Raw genomic sequence first — 19,044 nt, 5'->3', positions numbered from 1 at the left:
ACCGGGACATTCCAATTTTCAACGCGAGTGTTGAGTGTTGAAGTCAACAATTTGACGTCATCAACGACGTTCCAACTCGAGTACGAAGTGCTTAGTTCCCATAATTCCATTCTCAGCAAGATGGATTCCATTCAAATGTCTTACCAATTACCCACAATTCATTGGAAAGTAGCAGTCAACATATCTGTTGAGTGCTGAGTGTGTTGAGTCAGCGCTGACAACAGCGCTACCTCAACGTTGAAAAAAGGAACGAATTTTGACGAATGTTGAGATCAGCGCTGAGTCAGCGTTGAAAATTGGAATGTCCCGTACTATTTGTTGCAACACTAATTTTTACAAGTTTTGTGTAAGAATAATGACCCGCCATCTATCGCAAATACTTTGAATTATTTATACGTATTTCGAAAAATCGTAAATAAAATATATTTTTAATAAGAAATTTGCTTACGTTTTTACAAAATAACAATAAAACGTAGTTATCATTTTTTATAGAGTCAATTCCACGTTTAAATAATTAAAGTATTTATATTAAAAACGACATTTTTGTCGAAAATAAAATAAATCGAAACGTTTTTGATATACTTTAATACAAACATTTAATAATTTATTCGTTTGTTAAGAAAAAAAATCATTCGAAACATTTACGAAAAAATATATCTTTATAAGGACGGCAACGAAGCGACACCACTCCGGTGGGGAGAACGCGACTAGTCCCATCGCAAAGGTTCGGGCCAATTTCGGTTTCTAACAAACAACTTACTTGGATTTCGTTTTTTATTTGATAAAAATTACCCAGAGGATTAAATCTTTAAAATTTACGAAATTTAAATAAATTTAGCAATGTAGACGTTACGCCGACGTCTTCTTTTTCCGCCCTTTCGCGGGCGCTGGAAAAATTAACGGTTCTAGGGCGGAGTGGACCTTTCGTTTCGGGCTACTCGTCCACGCGTACCGGTACAACGTTAAAAAGTATTCCTCCGGCCGCGGCACGATTAAAAAATGAAGAAATTTTATATATATTTTTATTCCGNTACGACAAGGGGATGGAAAAGCTCCTCGTTTACAGATATGAAAAATGCCTCAATCTTCACGGTGATTATATCGAAAGGTAACTATGTTTGTACCAAACTTTTGGTAATAAATTCATTTTGTTATTTACGCTTGTCTTTTTTTATGGACCATCGGAGCTTGGTAAAAGCAGTCTACGTATTTCGAATTTGGAACGAATTTAAATATTCGTTCGAATTCGTTTATTTTGGATTTATTGTTTTTGGGTTACCCGAAAGAGGGAAATGATTAAAATATTTATTAATTGTCAAAATGTATAATATATGTGTCAATATTTACTTTCCTTCTTTATTATTTACACTTTATACTGACTAAAACCAACTCCCTCCTCTTACCTCGGGGGGTTGGAATTTCCAAAAATACCTTCTTAGTGCGCACTCTCATGACCTACCCTATTAAAACCCGGTTAAAAACGCAAAAAACCGCATCTAAAATAGTACAGTAGAAGACCAGTTCTTCGGGATAAGACTCAATTCTCCTCCTCTCCCGCGGGAAGGAATTTCGAAAAATCCTTAGTGTACATTCTCGTGAGGTACTCTAACTGTGTATCAAATTTCAACTTTTATCTCCTAACTGTTTAGGTTCTGCGCTTATTATTATTATCATTATCAACCATCTCGATTATATTATTTAAGGATTAACCCGAAGAACTCGCCTTTTACTATGCCATTTTAAACGCGGTTTGTGGAAAATCGAACATATTGTTAGACCCTCTAGAAATTCTTTAATCAGTCTCGGAAGAGGGGGACCTAATTCTTGCACCAGATGAAAACGGGTAAAATTGGCTATACAGTAGAGTCTCGAAAACTCGGCCTAATGTGGACCGAAGGGTGGCCGAGTTTGTGAAAATGCCGGGTTATCGGGAATGGGGTTAAAAAAAATAANATTCTATCCCGGGATTTCCCGGTATCCCGGGAAACAGTTCACTTTTATCCCGGGATCCCGGGACAAGCAAAAGACCGGGAAATGAGAAACCCTAACCCGAACCAATTGGGGACTGGGGTTGTCCGGAAGATCGATGTTTCGGATAACAGATTATGTACGAAAAAATATATTAATTTATCCCATCTTGACATTTTTCTCCGTTGCGTGTCGCTTCGCGTTGAATTTTCGCCGATGTTAAGCCTAACGAAGACTATTGTATGGTTAAAAATTATTTTTTTATTTTGTACAAACAAAATCAGTATATTGAAAAATATAAAAGCAATAAAAAATTATACTTCAGAAGTTAATTTAGTATCAAAAACGTAAAATATTTGAGTAGCTCGAGACATAGCCAAAGATTGCAGCGCCACAGCACAGGCGAAAATTTAAATTTGCCGACTGGAATTCTTTCGGATAATCGACTCTCTACTGTATTACAATTTTTAAAAAATAAATTTAATGACACTTTTTTAAAATGTACTTTTCAAACGGCGAGGGAATATTGTCCGAGTCATTTTGTATACGGAAAGAAAAAGTTTTTTGAAAATTATTTCTCGACGCGCTTGGCCAAAATTCGTCCGTTATTTCTCTTTTATAATTTATTGTTACGTACGACAATAAACGGGAAATACTTTGAAAAGCGCGGCGACTGGGATTTACCGCTACGACCTTACGCAAAATATTTTTTTTCTCCCTTTTGGAAATAGGACTCTTGCCCGTCTCGGTTTAGGCTTTAATTAATTAATTAAATCGATTGGCGCTGGCGATATGTGTTCGTTTCGAAATACGTTTGGGAGATTTCGTTACCGGTCTATTCGGTATCGACACGGCACGTCTTCGGGAACCCCCCTTTTGAGTCGGAGAAATGGGTTAATAAATTTAATTACGGAAATGCGAACGAGTATTTCGAAGCGTTGCAAAAATATTATTTATAGGATCGATTCGGAGTTTATCGAGTTTAATTTTTAGTCCGTATCTTCTATTCATTTTAGGCGAATTATGGCCAGAAAGGAGCCATCGTATACTTTATTTATAACCGATATCGCGTTTATTAACGAGTTAGAGAGCGATTAAAGTCGAGCCGGGAAAGGTTAGGACCGGATTAGAGACGGGAGGATTAAAAGTCGGTAGAAGATTTATCGATAGTTCTCGAAATTCAAATACGGGCTATTCGAGGAAAGAGAGGGAACTAGGCTTATAGAAACGGATTACGAAAACGTAACTTTCTGCTATTTAGGATGGTATTTACGGGTCGACAAATAGAACACACGTAAAACGGTAAGAACTCGAACGGTAGGCTATTATTAGATATCGACGGCGATAGAGACGATACGGCGTTCGAAAGGCACGCTACTCGGAATTTTAGTCTTTTATATACAAATAAAAGGACATCCTTTATATATACACCTGTATATACAAAGGAAGTCGGTAGGCTATCGACGCATTCGCATTGGCGTTCTATTTTTGACGGCGCGGAATAGACTACGACTACGCCTAGACTGGAGGAGAACGCGTAAGAAACGTAATACGCGTTGGCAAAATATGCCAAAAATACCCAAGTACTTTCGTCCCAAATACTATTTCTCCCGGTCCCGAATTAAATAAAGTTGTATACTACTGTATATATTATAATAAATGAATCGTTGGAAAAAATAAAGTTGACCTTTATTCCCATTAAATTTCTACGGCCGTTTATTAAATATATCGGAGGATAGACCGCGGTTCTCGTAATTACACCGTTAGAGATAGGCGATAAAATACGAGATAATAAAATACAAACGCGCCTATTTTTGGCGTGGAAATGGCCGGCGTAATTAACCCCGGGGAAAGCTCTTTGACGTTTAATAACAAAAAAGTCGCTCGATACCTGTCCGGAGTTTATCCCCACTAGATGGCGTCACGTTACCGAGCTGCGGGATGGCCGCGTGCCCGATTTAAGCCAATTGTCGTTTCCTTCGGTTTACGTTCGAGCGGTGCCGAGCGACTTACCCACGTCACGTTTCGGACAAAATCTCCAAGGCGGATGCTTTTAACCGGCTTAAACCACGATCGATTTTATTTTATTAGACTATTCTTTTATTTCTTACTTTTTAGTTTAGTTTCATTTAATTAATTTATTACACTTTTCGTTTTTATATGTACAGTACTTTATATATTCTTTTCTGGACGATAAATGGCTTATAACGGGGGTGTCCGACCTTTCCGTTTCTCCGGGCCGCGAGTAGGCTATATTATATATACTCGAGCGGCCCAATCCTTAAATACGCTGGTATATTTAAGGATCGACGCGTCTAGATTATAGTAACAAGCATTAAAAGTTTATGGCGAGAAAGGATATTTTAAAAAATTACTTGTACGGACGCCACTTAGAAATTGATAAATTCGTTCGTTATAAAGAAAATTTGAAAAAAAGAAATATTTGTTTTATTTGGGTCTGTAATTAATAAAAAACGACCAAACATTTTTATTCGACTAATATATTTATAAATAATACGTAGCCCGAGAAGTAGCCGACGCGCCAAACGATAGTTTTTACGCCGGAAGGAATACTAAATGAAGCCGGAGTGGGGAGTCGAAGGATTATACTGTACACCCAAATGCGAGGAAAGGAGAGAAGGTCGGGAAATTAAGGCTGGATATTTGCGTACCGGAAGGTCTACGTAACCTTTCCCGCTACTTTTTATCTTTCGGCCTTTCTCTCCTTTCCCCGAATTCGGGTCTATAATCCTCGGACTCCCCACTCCGGCTTTATTTAGTATTCCCTCCCGGTCGGCGCATTTCCAAGTATTCGAAAATGTTTCCTTTCCGTTCAAGAATAAAATAGGTATAAAGGTGTATACCTTTATACGTATTTTAGGCGAAAGTACTTTTTTCAGTTTGCGCCGTCGAAACGAATAAATAAAAATGAAATAAAAGAAGTCGTCGCCCCCCCCCCCTTTCGTTGGCCACGCCGGCCCGGCTAATTATCTGGATAAAGATCTAGTCTTATCTTCGAGTCCATTCATCCGCGTTTCCTACCCGGTGTTTACCAAACGTAAGCTTATATTAGCCAAGTAGCTATTCGAAATGGAATAAAACCACGGTTCCCGTACGTAAATTTAAATTATCGTCTGGGTTAATTTTTCCAAAATAAGCAAATTTCGTTTTTCTTTCTTTACACTCCATATTAGCAATTACGTTTGGCTTTCCCGGAGACCGAGATTTTGCCAATTCCGATTCGGGTGGTTGGAAAAAAGTCAAATCCGCCTCGTCTAATATCCCGGGACGGGTCGAGATTAAGAAAGATATCCGGCGGTTAAAGGAGTGGTCGTCGGCATTTACCATTCCTTTTAACTCGAAGTTAATCTTTCTGCCATTTCGTAATAATTAATACTATAAAAAAGGTTTCTTATAGTTAAAAACATACTGGGGAGGCGGAAGACGCGTAAGCGCTGCCTAAAATCGAAATTTTAGGAAAGAGTTTACCGTAATACAACTATACAGCTAGATTGGCCGGTACCGGTTCCCTCCGGTAGCGCCCGGCAAATCCCTCTTCTTCCACCACCGTCGGGCCGGAACTGCCGATTTAACCGCAGCCACGTAAAACGGCGAGTCGTGGCTCCGGCGTCCGAGTAAAAGCGTGGACGGAAAGTTTCCGCTTCGTACGTAACCCGGAAAGACGTTTGGCTTTTAAGATAATGGCAGGCGTTTGCCCACAAAGCCACCTGATGCGAAACGCGTCGCTACGTCCCGAGTCCGAATAATTATTCCGTTTCGGGCATTTTAATTCAAAGTTTATCGAAATAAACAAGCTTAAACTTCTTTGGCCGAGATTTCCTAATTTCGCCTTTCCGTGCCAAAAATAATCCATCTCCGCCCCCGGCGCATCCGCTAAACGAAATTATAGAAGAGCGTGGTTTAAAAGCCGCCAATCGTAAACGACCATCTCGGAGGAATTACTTATAGCGCTCGATATTGCGGAAATAGGAAATAATAATAAATAAAGTGGCGTGTTTCAGGCGTGCGGGGAGGAATCGCCCGTCACCCGCCGCGGATCCTGGACGTTCGGGAACCGGCGGATTATCCGGCCGGCTCCAACGTCACCCTGGAGTGCCGAGGAAAACTGCCTGTGAAGTGGGAAACGCCCGAGGTGAGTACCTTCTCTAAATCCCCACTCTTTCGTTAATCGACGGATTGTGCTACGTCCGACTGATAATTCCCCGGTATCTTATTTGGGCCGTTCGTCTATAAACTGCCGCCGTCCTTCCTTAATCTCCGGAACGGAGTCGCGTACGGAAAGCTTAGGGACGGCGGGTCCGGTTTATCCTAGGCGGTGGTCGCCCGTCCATCCGGTTATTTAAAATCGTTACTCTGGCCGTACGCCGCGTAAGGCTTTATTCGGAAGGACCAACGCGGCAGTTATTTTAAGGCTGTCGGAGTGGCCGAGCTTAAATCCCTACCGATTACGGTTAATAACGTCGTATTTTTGTATAAATATTACAAATCTTTGATAAAACATTTGGCGAGATTTTAGTCCGGGCGGAAGCGACGATAATAGGACGGTAACCAGACCGGAGTTTAATTTAAAGGCAAATTAACCGTTTTACGGAAAACGATTGGCTTTAAAACGCGCGAGAAGTAAAGAAAAAATTGGCCAATTAAAATCTTAGGACAATTTAGACGACGGTGGAAACTTTTCTCGGCTTTGGATTGGTCCTTCGACCGTTTCTTCTTTTCTCGTTAAGTCCGCGTTAAAAATCACCGATAATCGGCGTCGGTCAGTTTTAAACTAAGCGTAAGATGGCGCCGCCGTTAAAAGCGGAAGAGGCGCCAATTTGTATAGGGAGAAGGCGGTATTACGGATTGTGGCCCAACTGCGTTTCGCTGGGGTTAAATCGCCTAGTCGTAGGTTCACCCAGGCGCGTACTTCGTTCCGGAGACTTGGGGGTACGTATTAACCCTCGCCGTGTTGGCGTTTTTTAAAGTTTAGTCTGGACGGACGTAAGTTAATCGGAGACGACCGTGCGCGAAATACGGACCCCGTCTAACTTCTGTAAAAGTACGAACGAAAAAAGTAAAAATAGATACAGTAACTAACGCTATAGGAGCGTTATATTTGTGATTTTTGTAAATGATCGGCTTCTTCTTTGTACGTTTCTTTACTATTATTTTTATCAATTCGCCTTAAAATACGTGGCAGTTAATAATTCTGTAATTATTTAACATCGTTTGTACTTTTCTATTTGTTTTTGGATAGATTAAAGCATTTTTTGGAAACGTACGGTAAGGTTTCGTATTACCGCCCGCCTTCCCTCTAATTAAGGCTGGTATACGCGGTAAGGAAATCCTCAAAGGATGCGCTTAACAGACGAAAAAAACTCGGATATAACTGGCTGGATCGAACGTAGTAATTTAGAAAAATTCTTAAAATATCTCCCAACGTATAAAGAATTCTTTTTATTTAAAAATGGACAGATAGAAAAAAAAATCACGGTTAATCCTCAAAGGATTTTCTTACCGTGTATAACAGCCTTAATTGAATTATTGTTTACTTATTTGTCACTCTGTCCGCGACGCGATTATTGCCGCGTATATTTCGATTAAACGCATTAAATCATCGACGAAAGATAATATTTTGTATAATCTCTAGTTTATAATTAATTATTTTAATTTTAAAAGGAAAAAATAAGATTTTATATATACAGTATATGCTGAGAAAAATTTTTTCCTCGAAGAAGTACACGTTGCGCTCGTCTAACGGCCATTACCACCCGACTTTCTGACTTTTTGTAGGGAAGTCTTCAAAAACCATACCTATAATTAGGCTAGCGAAAAATCCAATTAGGAACATCTAGTTTAATGGTTAGCGGTACTTTTCGCACAAAAAATGCTGGTGTACTTACGATACCTCGTTTACGGTTCACTACAACCAAAATGGGGCTCCGTCATACCGCCTCGTCCTCTACTGGCTTATCCGGCTCTTTTCTCTTTTCTTCCGCCCGACCGACAATCGAAACTCCGCGGGCATCGACTGGCCCGAATAAGCTCGATTCGTCCGGTATTCGTGTTAACTATTTTTCCTACACGATACGCGCTTATTGTTAAGTAAAACGTATTACCAATTTATGATAATAATTGGACTTTTGTGGGCCCGGGGCTTAAGTCCCGTTAGTCCCCGCCTAGATCCGCCCGAAAGGGAGGAAGGAAGGAAGGCCGGTGCGCGTTTCGTCGGACCCACCAATCCATCTTTATTTGAATTTCAGCCTTTCCAGCACGAAGAATACGACTTGCGCCGATCGGAGACGTCGGAGGGGGACGAGTACCGACTGAATTTAACCCTGGTCGGCGTCGCCTACTACCAGACCGGGTTGTACACCTGCTGCTACCGGAACGCCGCCTGCGGGGACTCCAGGTATTCGGCCTCCGTCTATTTGTTCGTCAACGGTAAGAATTTCTCTCCTCCGTTAATTAATTGCCTAAAACCCGGCTAACGGTGAGGGGGTGTCGGACAGACCGAGACAATCCCATCGTGGTCTACAACGACTTCGTCCAGGCCAATTCGGGCAAATCCATCCTGCTGCCCTGTCTTCCCACTTTCTCCGACCTGAAGATAAACCTGTCGGTGAACGAAGAAGACATTTCGGCCAGAGAGGGGGTGACTTTCGACCCGCGCAAAGGATTCGTGGTCGGGAACGCCGATCACACTTTGGACGGATCCGTCGCCTGCAAAACCGACAGATTCGGAGGATTCGAGGAGTACCTGCGAGTCCAAGTGCACCGTAAGTTCCTTTCCTTTAATACGCTTTGGCCTTGATTTACTTATTTTATTATCCCGGCGAAAATTGCCGGCTATTTCCCCGGAAACCGGAAATTTAACAGTATGTCCCGTACGGTACCTATTTGTAAAGATAGATACGGGCATTAAAGACGAGATACGTACTGTACTATAAAGATACGGGTGGTGCGCGCTTCTGTATTATACTTATAGGCTATATATAAGATCGTCGTTAAAGAAGGGAGACGACATTTATAAAATATTGAGCCCGAGGCAGTAAGTTTTAATAAGACGAATTTACTCTCGTCCGTACGGAATTATACTTTCTGACGGCGCGAATGTTACCCGCCACCCTCAAATATAAGGGGCCGGGCCCTCCGACCCGGCCCCTTATATTTGAGGGTGGCGGGTATCGGGCCCCCCTTCGCTAGAAAGAAATTTTTAAAAACGTTTTTTGCCCCGCCGGGAGGAAACTTGGTTCCGACGGAGGGGAGTTTTTGGGGTTTTCTCTCCGCCCGTAGGTAAACGCCGTTTCCCCCAGCCCCGCGGGGGAGGGCCGGAGGGGCCCGGCCGAGTTTAGCCCGGGTGAGGTAATGTTTTTTCTTTTCGAACAGACACGCCGCGTCCGTTGGAGCCTTTCGTCACCCGGAGTAAAGACATCCCGGAAGAAGGCGAAGCGTTCTCTCTCAATTGTTCGGTGGAAGCGCAACACGGAACCACCTTCAGGATCGACTGGCGTCTTCCCGGACGAAACGTAAGTGTCGCTTCCCCTTTTCCTCCTTCGCTCGAGCCGTTTGTGGCCGGAAGGAGAAATGTTCGGACTCTTTTCCGCCGCTCCGAAAAACTACGGCTTCTCCTTTCTCCGTAGACGTAGGGGGAAGCCCAGAGGTGTCCTCGCCCCCCAGCAAAAATTAAAACCCACGCGGTTTGGCGGAAACTTTCGGTATTCCCACAAAGCACTTATCGGGCCTTCCGGTTTGCCCGAATGTATTTCCCGCTTCTAAACTTTCTATATCCCTTCTGCAATTTCGTTTATTCGTTCCGGAAATTAAGGAAAGACGGACGGACGGCGGCGAAATTTACGGAGCCCGGGAGGGTTACCCATCCGTTCCCGCCGAAGAAGGGCGGGGGAGAAGAGGACGACGAGCGCCAGGTCCGAAAAAACCGGTTGAAATTAAACATTTATTATTAGAAATTTATTAAAACGAAAGTAGAAAACAATCGTCCATTGTTAAAAAGCGATGAAAGATGGGATTAGTTGCGCTAGTCGTACGAATCCGAGACGAGGGATAAAGTACTGTTGATGTAAACAGAAATGTCTTTTGGGAGAGACGTTACCAGTGTAAAAGCAAATACTCCGGACATTAATAAGTTAAATATATTTATTTTAAGATAAATAGCGGATATAATCTTATTTAATTAATAAATGCTTCGAGCGCGGGAAGTTTCCGGAGAAGCTTAAACACAATCTGGTAATCCCAATATTTAAAAAGGATGTAAACAGAACTGGGAGAGCTATCGTCCGATTACTATTGTTCGGAGTATAACTAAAATAATTGAAAAGGCTTTGTGTAAAAGATTTTTCCAATTTGTCAATAAATATAAAATTACATGTAATAATCGGTACGGCCTGTGCAATCGACGCTTCGACTGGTCTTAAACAATATATTAGTAGGCCTAACAGTCTGGATAATTGAAATATTGTAACGGCGGTGTTTATCGATCCGACCGAGGCTTTCCATAGCGTAGATATTAAAACAAAAAATTGTTTAAAGTGGGATCGAGAGGAGTGCCGTCGGAACGGCTAATATCCCGTTTATCAAATCGTTAAGCGAAAAAATTCCATATCGAAACCTTTTCCAGCCAACGAAGGTCCATTTTGGGCCCTCTACTTTTTAATATTTATATAAATGATATTGTAGAGACTATTCCCGACAATAATATTATATCGTGCGCGGATCGGAATCTTCCATCGGTCGAAAATAATATAAACTCTTGGCTGCCTAAATTAAATACGTGGAAAATAATAACTTAAGCGTAAATGAAAATAAAACAAATTATATTTGTTTATCAAATAAAAACAAAAAAGTTAATTTACAAGATATACGAGTTTGAATAAAAAACGAACGTATTGGTAGAGTTAATACTGTAAAATATTTAGCTATCGAAATTGATGATAAATTACGACGGAATAATCGCATAAATAATTTAACGCCGTCTTTATCTACATTTATTGCAACACCGAAAACAATAACGACTTTTTTAAATTTCCAGACTGTTTCGCGCCTTTATCGCGCCTGCGTGGAACCTAAACTTCCATACGGGGTACGGCTTCTTCTTTTGTATCCAATGGGTCACGAGTTATACAAAATAACTTTATAAGAGCTTTATATAAGCTACCTTACGATTCCTCCGTCACTTCTTTTTATAACCGCATCAAAATTGATAAAATAAAAGCTTTATATAAAAAACCAGTTGTTCTAGAAAGTTTTAAAGTAATAAAGGCCAGCGAGAAAGAATCTTATATAAGTGACGAATTAAATAAATACTAGTGTTGCAACGAATAGTATATTCGGCCCCGGGCCGAATACCGAATATTCGGCCAGGAGCGTGGCCGAATAGCCGAATATTCGGCCAAACTATTCGGCTCGATTAACGCACGTACGAAAATTGGCGCGCAAATCGCATTATGGCAGGGACCTCGCTTTCTATTGGTCCGCTGTCACTACGCTTGGCCAATCGCGTTAATTCTTGGCAGTTCAGACAAGAGCGTCACGGCAGTATGTGATAAGTGATGATATCAAATGCGGATAACAATGTAATAACCTACACTTATAAATAACGGAAAAAGAAGAGAGAAGGACCGCGAAGTGAAAATGTGAAAATAAATATGAAATTGAGTCGATAACATAATCGAACGAGTCGAGGCGGCTTATTGGCACGAAATTCGCACCCCTCAATGCCAAACGATTGTCGTCATAGACTTCGGAAAGCTAAATGTTTGTAATGAAAGTCACTTAGCGTGCACGGGCGAAAGCCCGGGGTCGTTCGGGCTACCGAGCTGTCTCGAATCTGTGAAATCATAACTGCGACTTATATCGACGTCCTATCTGTCTCTTTTCTCCGTTATCACCAGGCTACGAGTCACGTAATTGTAAAATGGGAAATCTACCACGGAAAAGTGGCCAATCGAAAGTATCGCGAGGGCGTATTGTGATGTATGAACAGGCATACGTGGATTAGAGCGATAGAGGAAAGAGAAAGGGAAGAGCAAATACGAGCGCTTAAAAAGAAGGATAGGCAGGGTCAGACGCTCAGATGTGCGACGATTCTCGAACGAATAGACGTGTACGTGTGCCGATCTTTGTAATTATAAATTGTGAATACAAGTGACTAATATTACGTTCTTTTTTTAATTTGTGCGTGTTACAAGTTATAAATAAATACAAACAAACAACGCTAACTCGATAACATTAAATCTAAATACTAAAATGATTAATTTACTGCGTTTTTGTTATTTATTACTCCCGTTTTTAGGTATTCGGTATTCGGCCGAATAGCGAAAAATAGGCCGAATAGGCCGAATACAGAGTAGTAACCGAATATTCGTTACATCACTAATAAATACCTTAGGCCTTCCGACTACAACTGTCGACGGAAAAATAATTTGGTTCAACCGAAAGTTAAGCGCCGTTTTGGACCAGACTTAGATATAACTGGAATGCTTTAAAAGAAGAACACAAAGATTTCAGTACTTACGGGCAATTTAAACGGGATGTAAAAATATTGAGCCGCGATTAGTCGCCTGTATTTTTATTCTATTATTATTCTTTCTCTTTTCTTTTTTGGTTGTTTTGTTTATTGTATATTATATATATGTCTGTATCTTTAGTTTTTTTCCTCCATCCTCGAAAAAGACCAACGGTCGTAGGGTCGTTCGGTTAAATAAAATAAAATAAAGAAATAAAAAAATAAAAATAAATAAACAAAACGCAATAATTATAAATGATTAATAATTGTAAACCAGCGTCCCCCGGTACAGATGGACCTTTGACCGGGCGCTCGTATACAAATAATTAGAACAGCAATTTTGGAAAGGGGAAAGGTCGATGACGAAAAAGGACGCGGCCTCGGGTCGTTAAATTTCGAAAACGCCACAGACTAGACAACAATGGGGGGGGGGAAATATGAGTTGCAAAGTTCCGTCGACACTTTCCATCCAGAGTTAACGGCCGCTGTCGAGTAGATTCTTCCGAGCGGATCTTTCTCGTGACTCGAACGGGGCTCGTCTTTCGCTTAGGGACGGTCGAGAGACCGATGGGGAGCGGGAAAAAGGGAGGCGGAGCCAATCGGAATAAACGAATCGCGGAACGGAGATTGATATAATCCCCGATCTTCGAGGACAAACTTACTTTCCGTAAACTGGACAACCGTGCGCTCGAACTCGGTTAGTGAAGTTCCGAACCACGAAGACACCGCGTTTCAACGCGCGAAAGAAAATTTTTCCCGTCTTTCCCGAGGGCCGCGTGGCCGCATCGACCGTCTCCCCACCTGCCTCGAGAACCGATTAACACCGCTTTCCCTCGGCCACCTTCGATCGACGAACCGCGGAACAACATCGAGACTCGTAAATAGCCGATTGTGTTTAAGAACATTTTTGTTTCGTAGTGCCAGTTATTTTATGTTTAAAATAAACGGGGTTCCGAGATTCTCGTCATCCGTGTCTCCTCCGCCACACCCACGCGCCAACGACCCTAGATCGTCCCGACACGGGATTAACGATCCTTCCCTAAAAGTCGGCAAACTTACGCGCGGTATCTTTACAGGACGGCGTCTGGGTGGAGGAGGAGTCCTACTTTGTGGACCGGGAGGATCCCGACGGACGCCGCACCAGGTTCTCCAGCCGGCGACTGGGGGTGGAGCGGGCCCGGCGGACGGATTCGGGCAACTACACGTGCGTGGTGACCCCGGGAAACGCCCAGGGGACCAAGTACGAAGTCACCGAGAGCGTCCGCATCTACGGTAAGACGACTTTTTTCGGGCGGACCCGAGACGGCCGGCCTTAAAGCGCTTGTTTTTCCTTCGCAGGTCGGGGACAGAAGCCGTTCGTCCGTCTGACTCTGGAGGAGGAAGAGGAGCGGGTGGAGAGGAGGGTGGGAGAGCGGGCGCTCTTCCGGGTGCGGACGGAGATCGTGCCGGCCGGACGACCCGTGGACTATCGCTGGGAGAAAGACGGAAGGCCGCTGGTGCCGGATTCGCGCCTGGTCCTTCGACACGGAGAGGGGGTGGCCGAGTTGAGGCTTTCCTCTCTACGGCCGGAAGACGACGGCAACTACACCCTGCGGGTGCGCTCGGGAGAGGCGGAGGGCAACCTGACCGTCCTTCTGCGGGTGGTGGGTAAGTACACCTTCCTTTTACTTTCCCCGTCCCATAATGTCGGATAATGTCGGACGGACTTCTTTCTTCCTCAGACAGACCCCGGCCGACGGTGCGGGGCGCCCGGGAGTGGTACCTTCGGAACCGCACCTACGTGTTGTCGTGCGAGGTGAAGGGTCACCGAGCCTCTCCGCCCCGGTGGCAGTGGAGGAGCTGGAAGACCACCAGGAGCGGCGGCCGGGACTGGGAGGAGGCCTCCGGGCGGGTGGCCGCCGTCCGACTCTTCGGCCGCCGGGCGCGGGCCGAAGTGGTGGCCCGGGAGACGGGAAACTTCAGCTGCGTCTCGTCCAACTTCGTGGGAGAAGGTCGCCTGCTGGTGCCTTTCGTGGTGACGGGTGAGTGTCGGCCGCGCCGGATTCGGCCGCCTCTCCCTCCTTTCCCAACGTTTGTTTTTTTGTGTTTTCAGACGTGGAAGACGGGTTGTGGGCGGAGCCGTCCGAGGCACGACCGGTGGAGGGAGACGCCTTTCGCCTGACCTGTCGGGCCGACGATTTTCTCTTCCGGACCGTGGGCTGGCGCAGACGACGACCCGGACTACCGGACCTTCCGGTGGAAGACGACCCTGCCGGAGGTGAGTCGGCCAATGTCCAGGCGACTGCCGGGGAAAGAGCGAGCGCTTTTAATTTAGAAATGGTAGAAGATAAAATTCACTGGACGGTGGCCTAAAATCCCGGTATGAAGAGGCGGTAATTGCACCTTTTAAATCGAATGGTAACCCGGTTCTGCCAATACGTAAAAATAAAGAGGCCGACGAATATCGTCCTTTCGACGTGACTTGTACGTCCGTTAAAGTGGCCAAAGGTTTTCCGTTCAAAAATACCGCCTTATCCGCCTCGGCGTAATTACCCGGCCGAATAAATGGAATATAGTAAGCGCAGTTTTCGTTCGTACGACGAAAGCGTTGGATGGCGTAGATTTAAGAATTTTATATACTTTGTGGCCATTATTGCGTGGTTGCGGCATTTCTAAGGTGGGTTTATACTTACGCGACGCTAAGACCAAAGTCTACTATTTTGTTAATTACGAAAAAGCCGAGAGAAAACACAATTGTTGTAGGCCTACTTAAAAATTGCGTATTCCGGGTGAGGATATCCTCGGCGGCTCAGCCGTTTCCCCAGGTATTTATTCTCCATTCCGGCGGCCGATGGGGTGCCGGGAGGGTCTCCGGTTCCTCGGGTCGTAAGTACCGAGTAACGCCGCGGAATCGACTGGTAATAAGTCGATTCCGCGGCGGGTGGACCCGCGGTGGGAGGGAAGGGCGCCGGAAAGAGGGGCTAATCGCGCCGATGGTGGCAAATTTCGATTATAACTTTCGCCCGGCCCCTTTTAAACCCGCGACGGATTCCGCTTTCTCCAGATTTTATCGGAGGCGCGAAGGATTAATTTAGCGGCCAATAACGAAAGGCGGTTTGGGGCTTTGCAGGCGTTCGGGTAACGGAGAGCGACGCCGACTTCTCCCTGGTGGCCGTCCTGGAGTTTCCCAGCCTGGGCCAGCGGCACCGGGCCAACTACACCTGCGCCGCCACTCGGAGGAACGACTCTTCGCTCTGGTCCGAGACGACGGTGGAGGTGCGGGTCCGAGGTGAGTTCCTTCCTTCTTTTCCCGTCCGGAATGCGTTCGAACGCCACTTAAGAAAATTGGTTTTATTCGTCGCTTTAACTCGGAACGAATAGACGAACCCGATAAGAATGTTTTTACATAAAACGGCGTTGGACTACGGTGTTCGAACGGTAACGATAAAGGCGCGGCGTACGAAGTAAACAGATTTCAATCCGGTAATAACCCGACGAATAAAAGCAGCCGAAAGTGGGCAGTTTTATTCTTACGTCGTGTTCGCGTACTTCTTGCCGGAGATGGTATCGATCGTCGGCCGTGGTAGAACGGTGGGATCGAACGGCGGTCCCCTCCGCCCACCCCGTCCTTTTCCTTTAGTCTACGCGGCTCGATCCGTCTTCGGGTTAAAGTCGTCCGAACTTAAATTTGGCCTTTTATTTAAGACGTTACATTAAATAGCGTTATTTCCCCCGCGGGTTAAAGTCGTACGATTACTCGGGCCTGGAAAAAATTTTAAGCCTCCGGATGGCCAGGGTCGGGGCCTTTTTCGAGACGGTTAGGAACGCTACGCGGTCGATTACCCGAACCCCAGCGCGTACACGGGTGGTTATTTTTATTTATAATCCGCGATAGATATGGCTTTTTCTACTTGGTTCTTTAACGATGGAAGAAATATTATAAATTTTTATATTTTATAGTTAGCTTTCGGTCCCGCATTTGTAATTAAATTTATTTACACCGAGTGACCTGTCTGTAACGGTATAGTAAATGATGTACGCCAGCCGGCAACAGCGAGTCTACCAGGAGACCGAACGAACGGCGGAGTTTCCCCGCCGACGAAACGCTTACCAGCCTGGAATTAACCGCTCGGACCCCGAGTCGCGTGATTCGAATTCTCCGCATCCGTTGCGGGCAAAAGTGCCACGTACGGGGGCGAGACGGTGCTAAAAGCCACGGGGTACGTTTTAAATTAGGCAATAATTTTTGTCCGTTTGTATATATTTTTACTTTCCATGGTTAAGTATTGTCCCTGTTTGGGGTGCCGTATCCGTTCCGTCGTCGCCGTTAACTACTTCGGCCGCGGAGTATACGCCTGCGTTTTTTGTAGAAAATTAGTCAAATTTATACGATAAAAATCAAATTATAAAATTCTTACTCCACGCACGCGGCAATTATCTGTTTTTAATTAAATCTGCCTTCGTCTAGGCTATATTTTCGCCCGGCACCCGTAATTCCCAACGTACGGTACGTACTGTACGTATCGTCCTTAGCGCTACGTACGGCGGGGTGTGGAAATTCCCAAAGGCTAAAAAAGTAGGAAATATTACATTAGCAAAATTAAATTGAAAATTAAGCGGTAAGTTTTGTCGCCGTTTTAAAAAATTCCCATAAATCCGTGCCAACGGCCTTCCGTTCCGTCGGGGGCCGAGGCGGCGGGACGGCCGTCGCCCGGCTCCGCGGCGCTAAGCGGAGAGCCAGCGTTACGAAAACGTTTTTCTACTAAGAAAAGGCAGCCGCGTTGCCGTTTTAAATCGTCTTTTAAATTAAATAATTCGTTCCGCTTCCGGTTCGGACCGGAAGTCGCTATATCGTCGACGTTTTCCGTATACCGTTTGGATTTTCGTCCGTCTGGAGGGGAACGTACGGGACCGAAATTTCGAAAATTGCCGCCCCACCGGCGGTAGCGGTTACGGGCCACTCGGCCAAATCGGGGGAATTATTAACCAGGAGGAAGTAAGGCCGGGCACGCCACTCGGACCCGTCCTACCGGCATTAGGCTAATAATAATCCGAAACTACGCAAGTTCGTATTGTCGAACGAGTTTTTACTTACGTACGGGAAATGACTCGTCGAGAAATTGTATGGTTCGAATACCATTTTTGCGTTACGCGATAAACTTATAGATTATTTTTTCATTTTCGTTAACGTTAAGAGAGAATTAACGACCTTATTTAAAATATTCCGCGCAGTCCGTCTAGCTCTATATCTGTTAAAACCATGGCCGATACCCTTAGAGAAAAGAAAGAAAGAAAAATAATGTTTTGTATTTAATATCAATTATTTGTTGATTTTAAATTCGATTTAGCTACACCCGGGGCTGTGGAGTCGGAGTCGTCAAAGCTTCGAACGGAGTGAACAAAATCGTGCCCCCCCACACGCGGTCTAACATCCACACATATAGAAGAAAACCTCGAATCTGTTGCGTATCTCGAAATTTCGAGGTGTCCCCAGTCCAAAAATGTAAAAATTTGGGAGGGGTCATTTTTGACCGAGCGCTACAGGAATTTGAATAAAGCGATGAAGGAATTTGATGGAAAATTTGCCATGTGTCTTTAGAATAAAACACAATACTAGTGTTTATTACGCCACAAAAACTTTCCCTCTGTTAAATATAACAGCCGGAAAAGTAAAAATTATCCAATACATATTTAGGCTATATATTACTTAGAGGAGTCTTTTAGCTTTAAAATAAAAAGTTTCTACGTTCTTTCTTTATTACAACTCTATTTATTGAATCTTTTATTCCGAGGTGGCGCGATGACGTCGGAATTTCCGCGTCTCTTTCGGTAACCAGTCCGCCCTTGGTCGGAGTCGGTAGATTTTTACGCGACTCCACGGCCCCGGTTACACCATAAAGAGCAACGTCGCCTCCATTCGCTGGGTAATACAATCGCATTAAATATGTAGAGGACAAGGTGGTATTATGGAACCCCAATTACCTTTTAGTGAATCAAAAAAACACAACACCTTAATTTGCTGAGAAAAAATTTAATGTAAAGCAAACGTTTTCAGCCAAATCAGTTGGCCATCGCCAGGCTAAGAACATTCGAATATAAATAAAATACAACAAAAATTTAAATACAAATAAAATAAAATAACCAGCGAAATATATATATATAAATGTATAAAGAATAATAAAATAAATAAAAATTATTGTTACAAATAACAAAAAATGTATATGAAAAAATAAGCATAGGTTAATTAAATATTAAAACGTTATATAGAAATTCAGTGAAATGCACTTTATGCAAAAAAATATTAAAATCGCCGCAATAAATTAAGAGCTGTCCAATCGTTTGATAAAGTATTTCCAGGCCGAAGGCAACCCTTCAGAATCTCTAGAATTGATGCATGAATCATGCAATTTGCTTTTATATATTTCAATTTTTTCTGCGCAATTCGCCAATGTCGGTGAATGTACCGATTTAATAATTTCTGCTTCGTCCCATTTGACGATTGAGCCTTCAACTTGCGCCATTTGCGATAGTATAGTGGCACTAGATCCCTTGCTGATGTTATACTTATG

At 43.8% G+C, this 19,044-nt stretch overlaps 1 protein-coding gene across 4 annotated transcripts in view; it reads left to right on the top strand.

The window, feature by feature from the left end:
* Nucleotides 1-19,044, top strand: part of LOC111642260 (vascular endothelial growth factor receptor 1-like) — a 62,888-nt gene that overhangs the window by 24,908 nt on the left and 18,936 nt on the right. For 2 of the 4 annotated variants that reach the window (XM_023388583.1, XM_023388579.1), the window contains exons 2-10: nt 5,991-6,121; nt 8,235-8,415; nt 8,484-8,750; nt 9,361-9,500; nt 13,573-13,768; nt 13,835-14,143; nt 14,218-14,517; nt 14,589-14,753; nt 15,606-15,764. In XM_023388583.1, coding sequence (XP_023244351.1) covers nt 5,991-6,121; nt 8,235-8,415; nt 8,484-8,750; nt 9,361-9,500; nt 13,573-13,768; nt 13,835-14,143; nt 14,218-14,517; nt 14,589-14,753; nt 15,606-15,764 — 1,848 coding nt within the window. The remainder of the gene's footprint in view (nt 1-5,990; nt 6,122-8,234; nt 8,416-8,483; nt 8,751-9,360; nt 9,501-13,572; nt 13,769-13,834; nt 14,144-14,217; nt 14,518-14,588; nt 14,754-15,605; nt 15,765-19,044) is intronic. The other 2 variants (XM_023388581.1, XM_023388582.1) reach the window with 2 other exon arrangements.

This window comes from Centruroides sculpturatus, unplaced genomic scaffold (assembly GCF_000671375.1).
Source record: "Centruroides sculpturatus isolate CEXI.00-Female unplaced genomic scaffold, Cexi_2.0 scaffold1442, whole genome shotgun sequence".
NCBI lineage: Eukaryota > Metazoa > Arthropoda > Arachnida > Scorpiones > Buthidae > Centruroides > Centruroides sculpturatus.
This window is presented reverse-complemented; position numbering and strand designations above follow the sequence as displayed.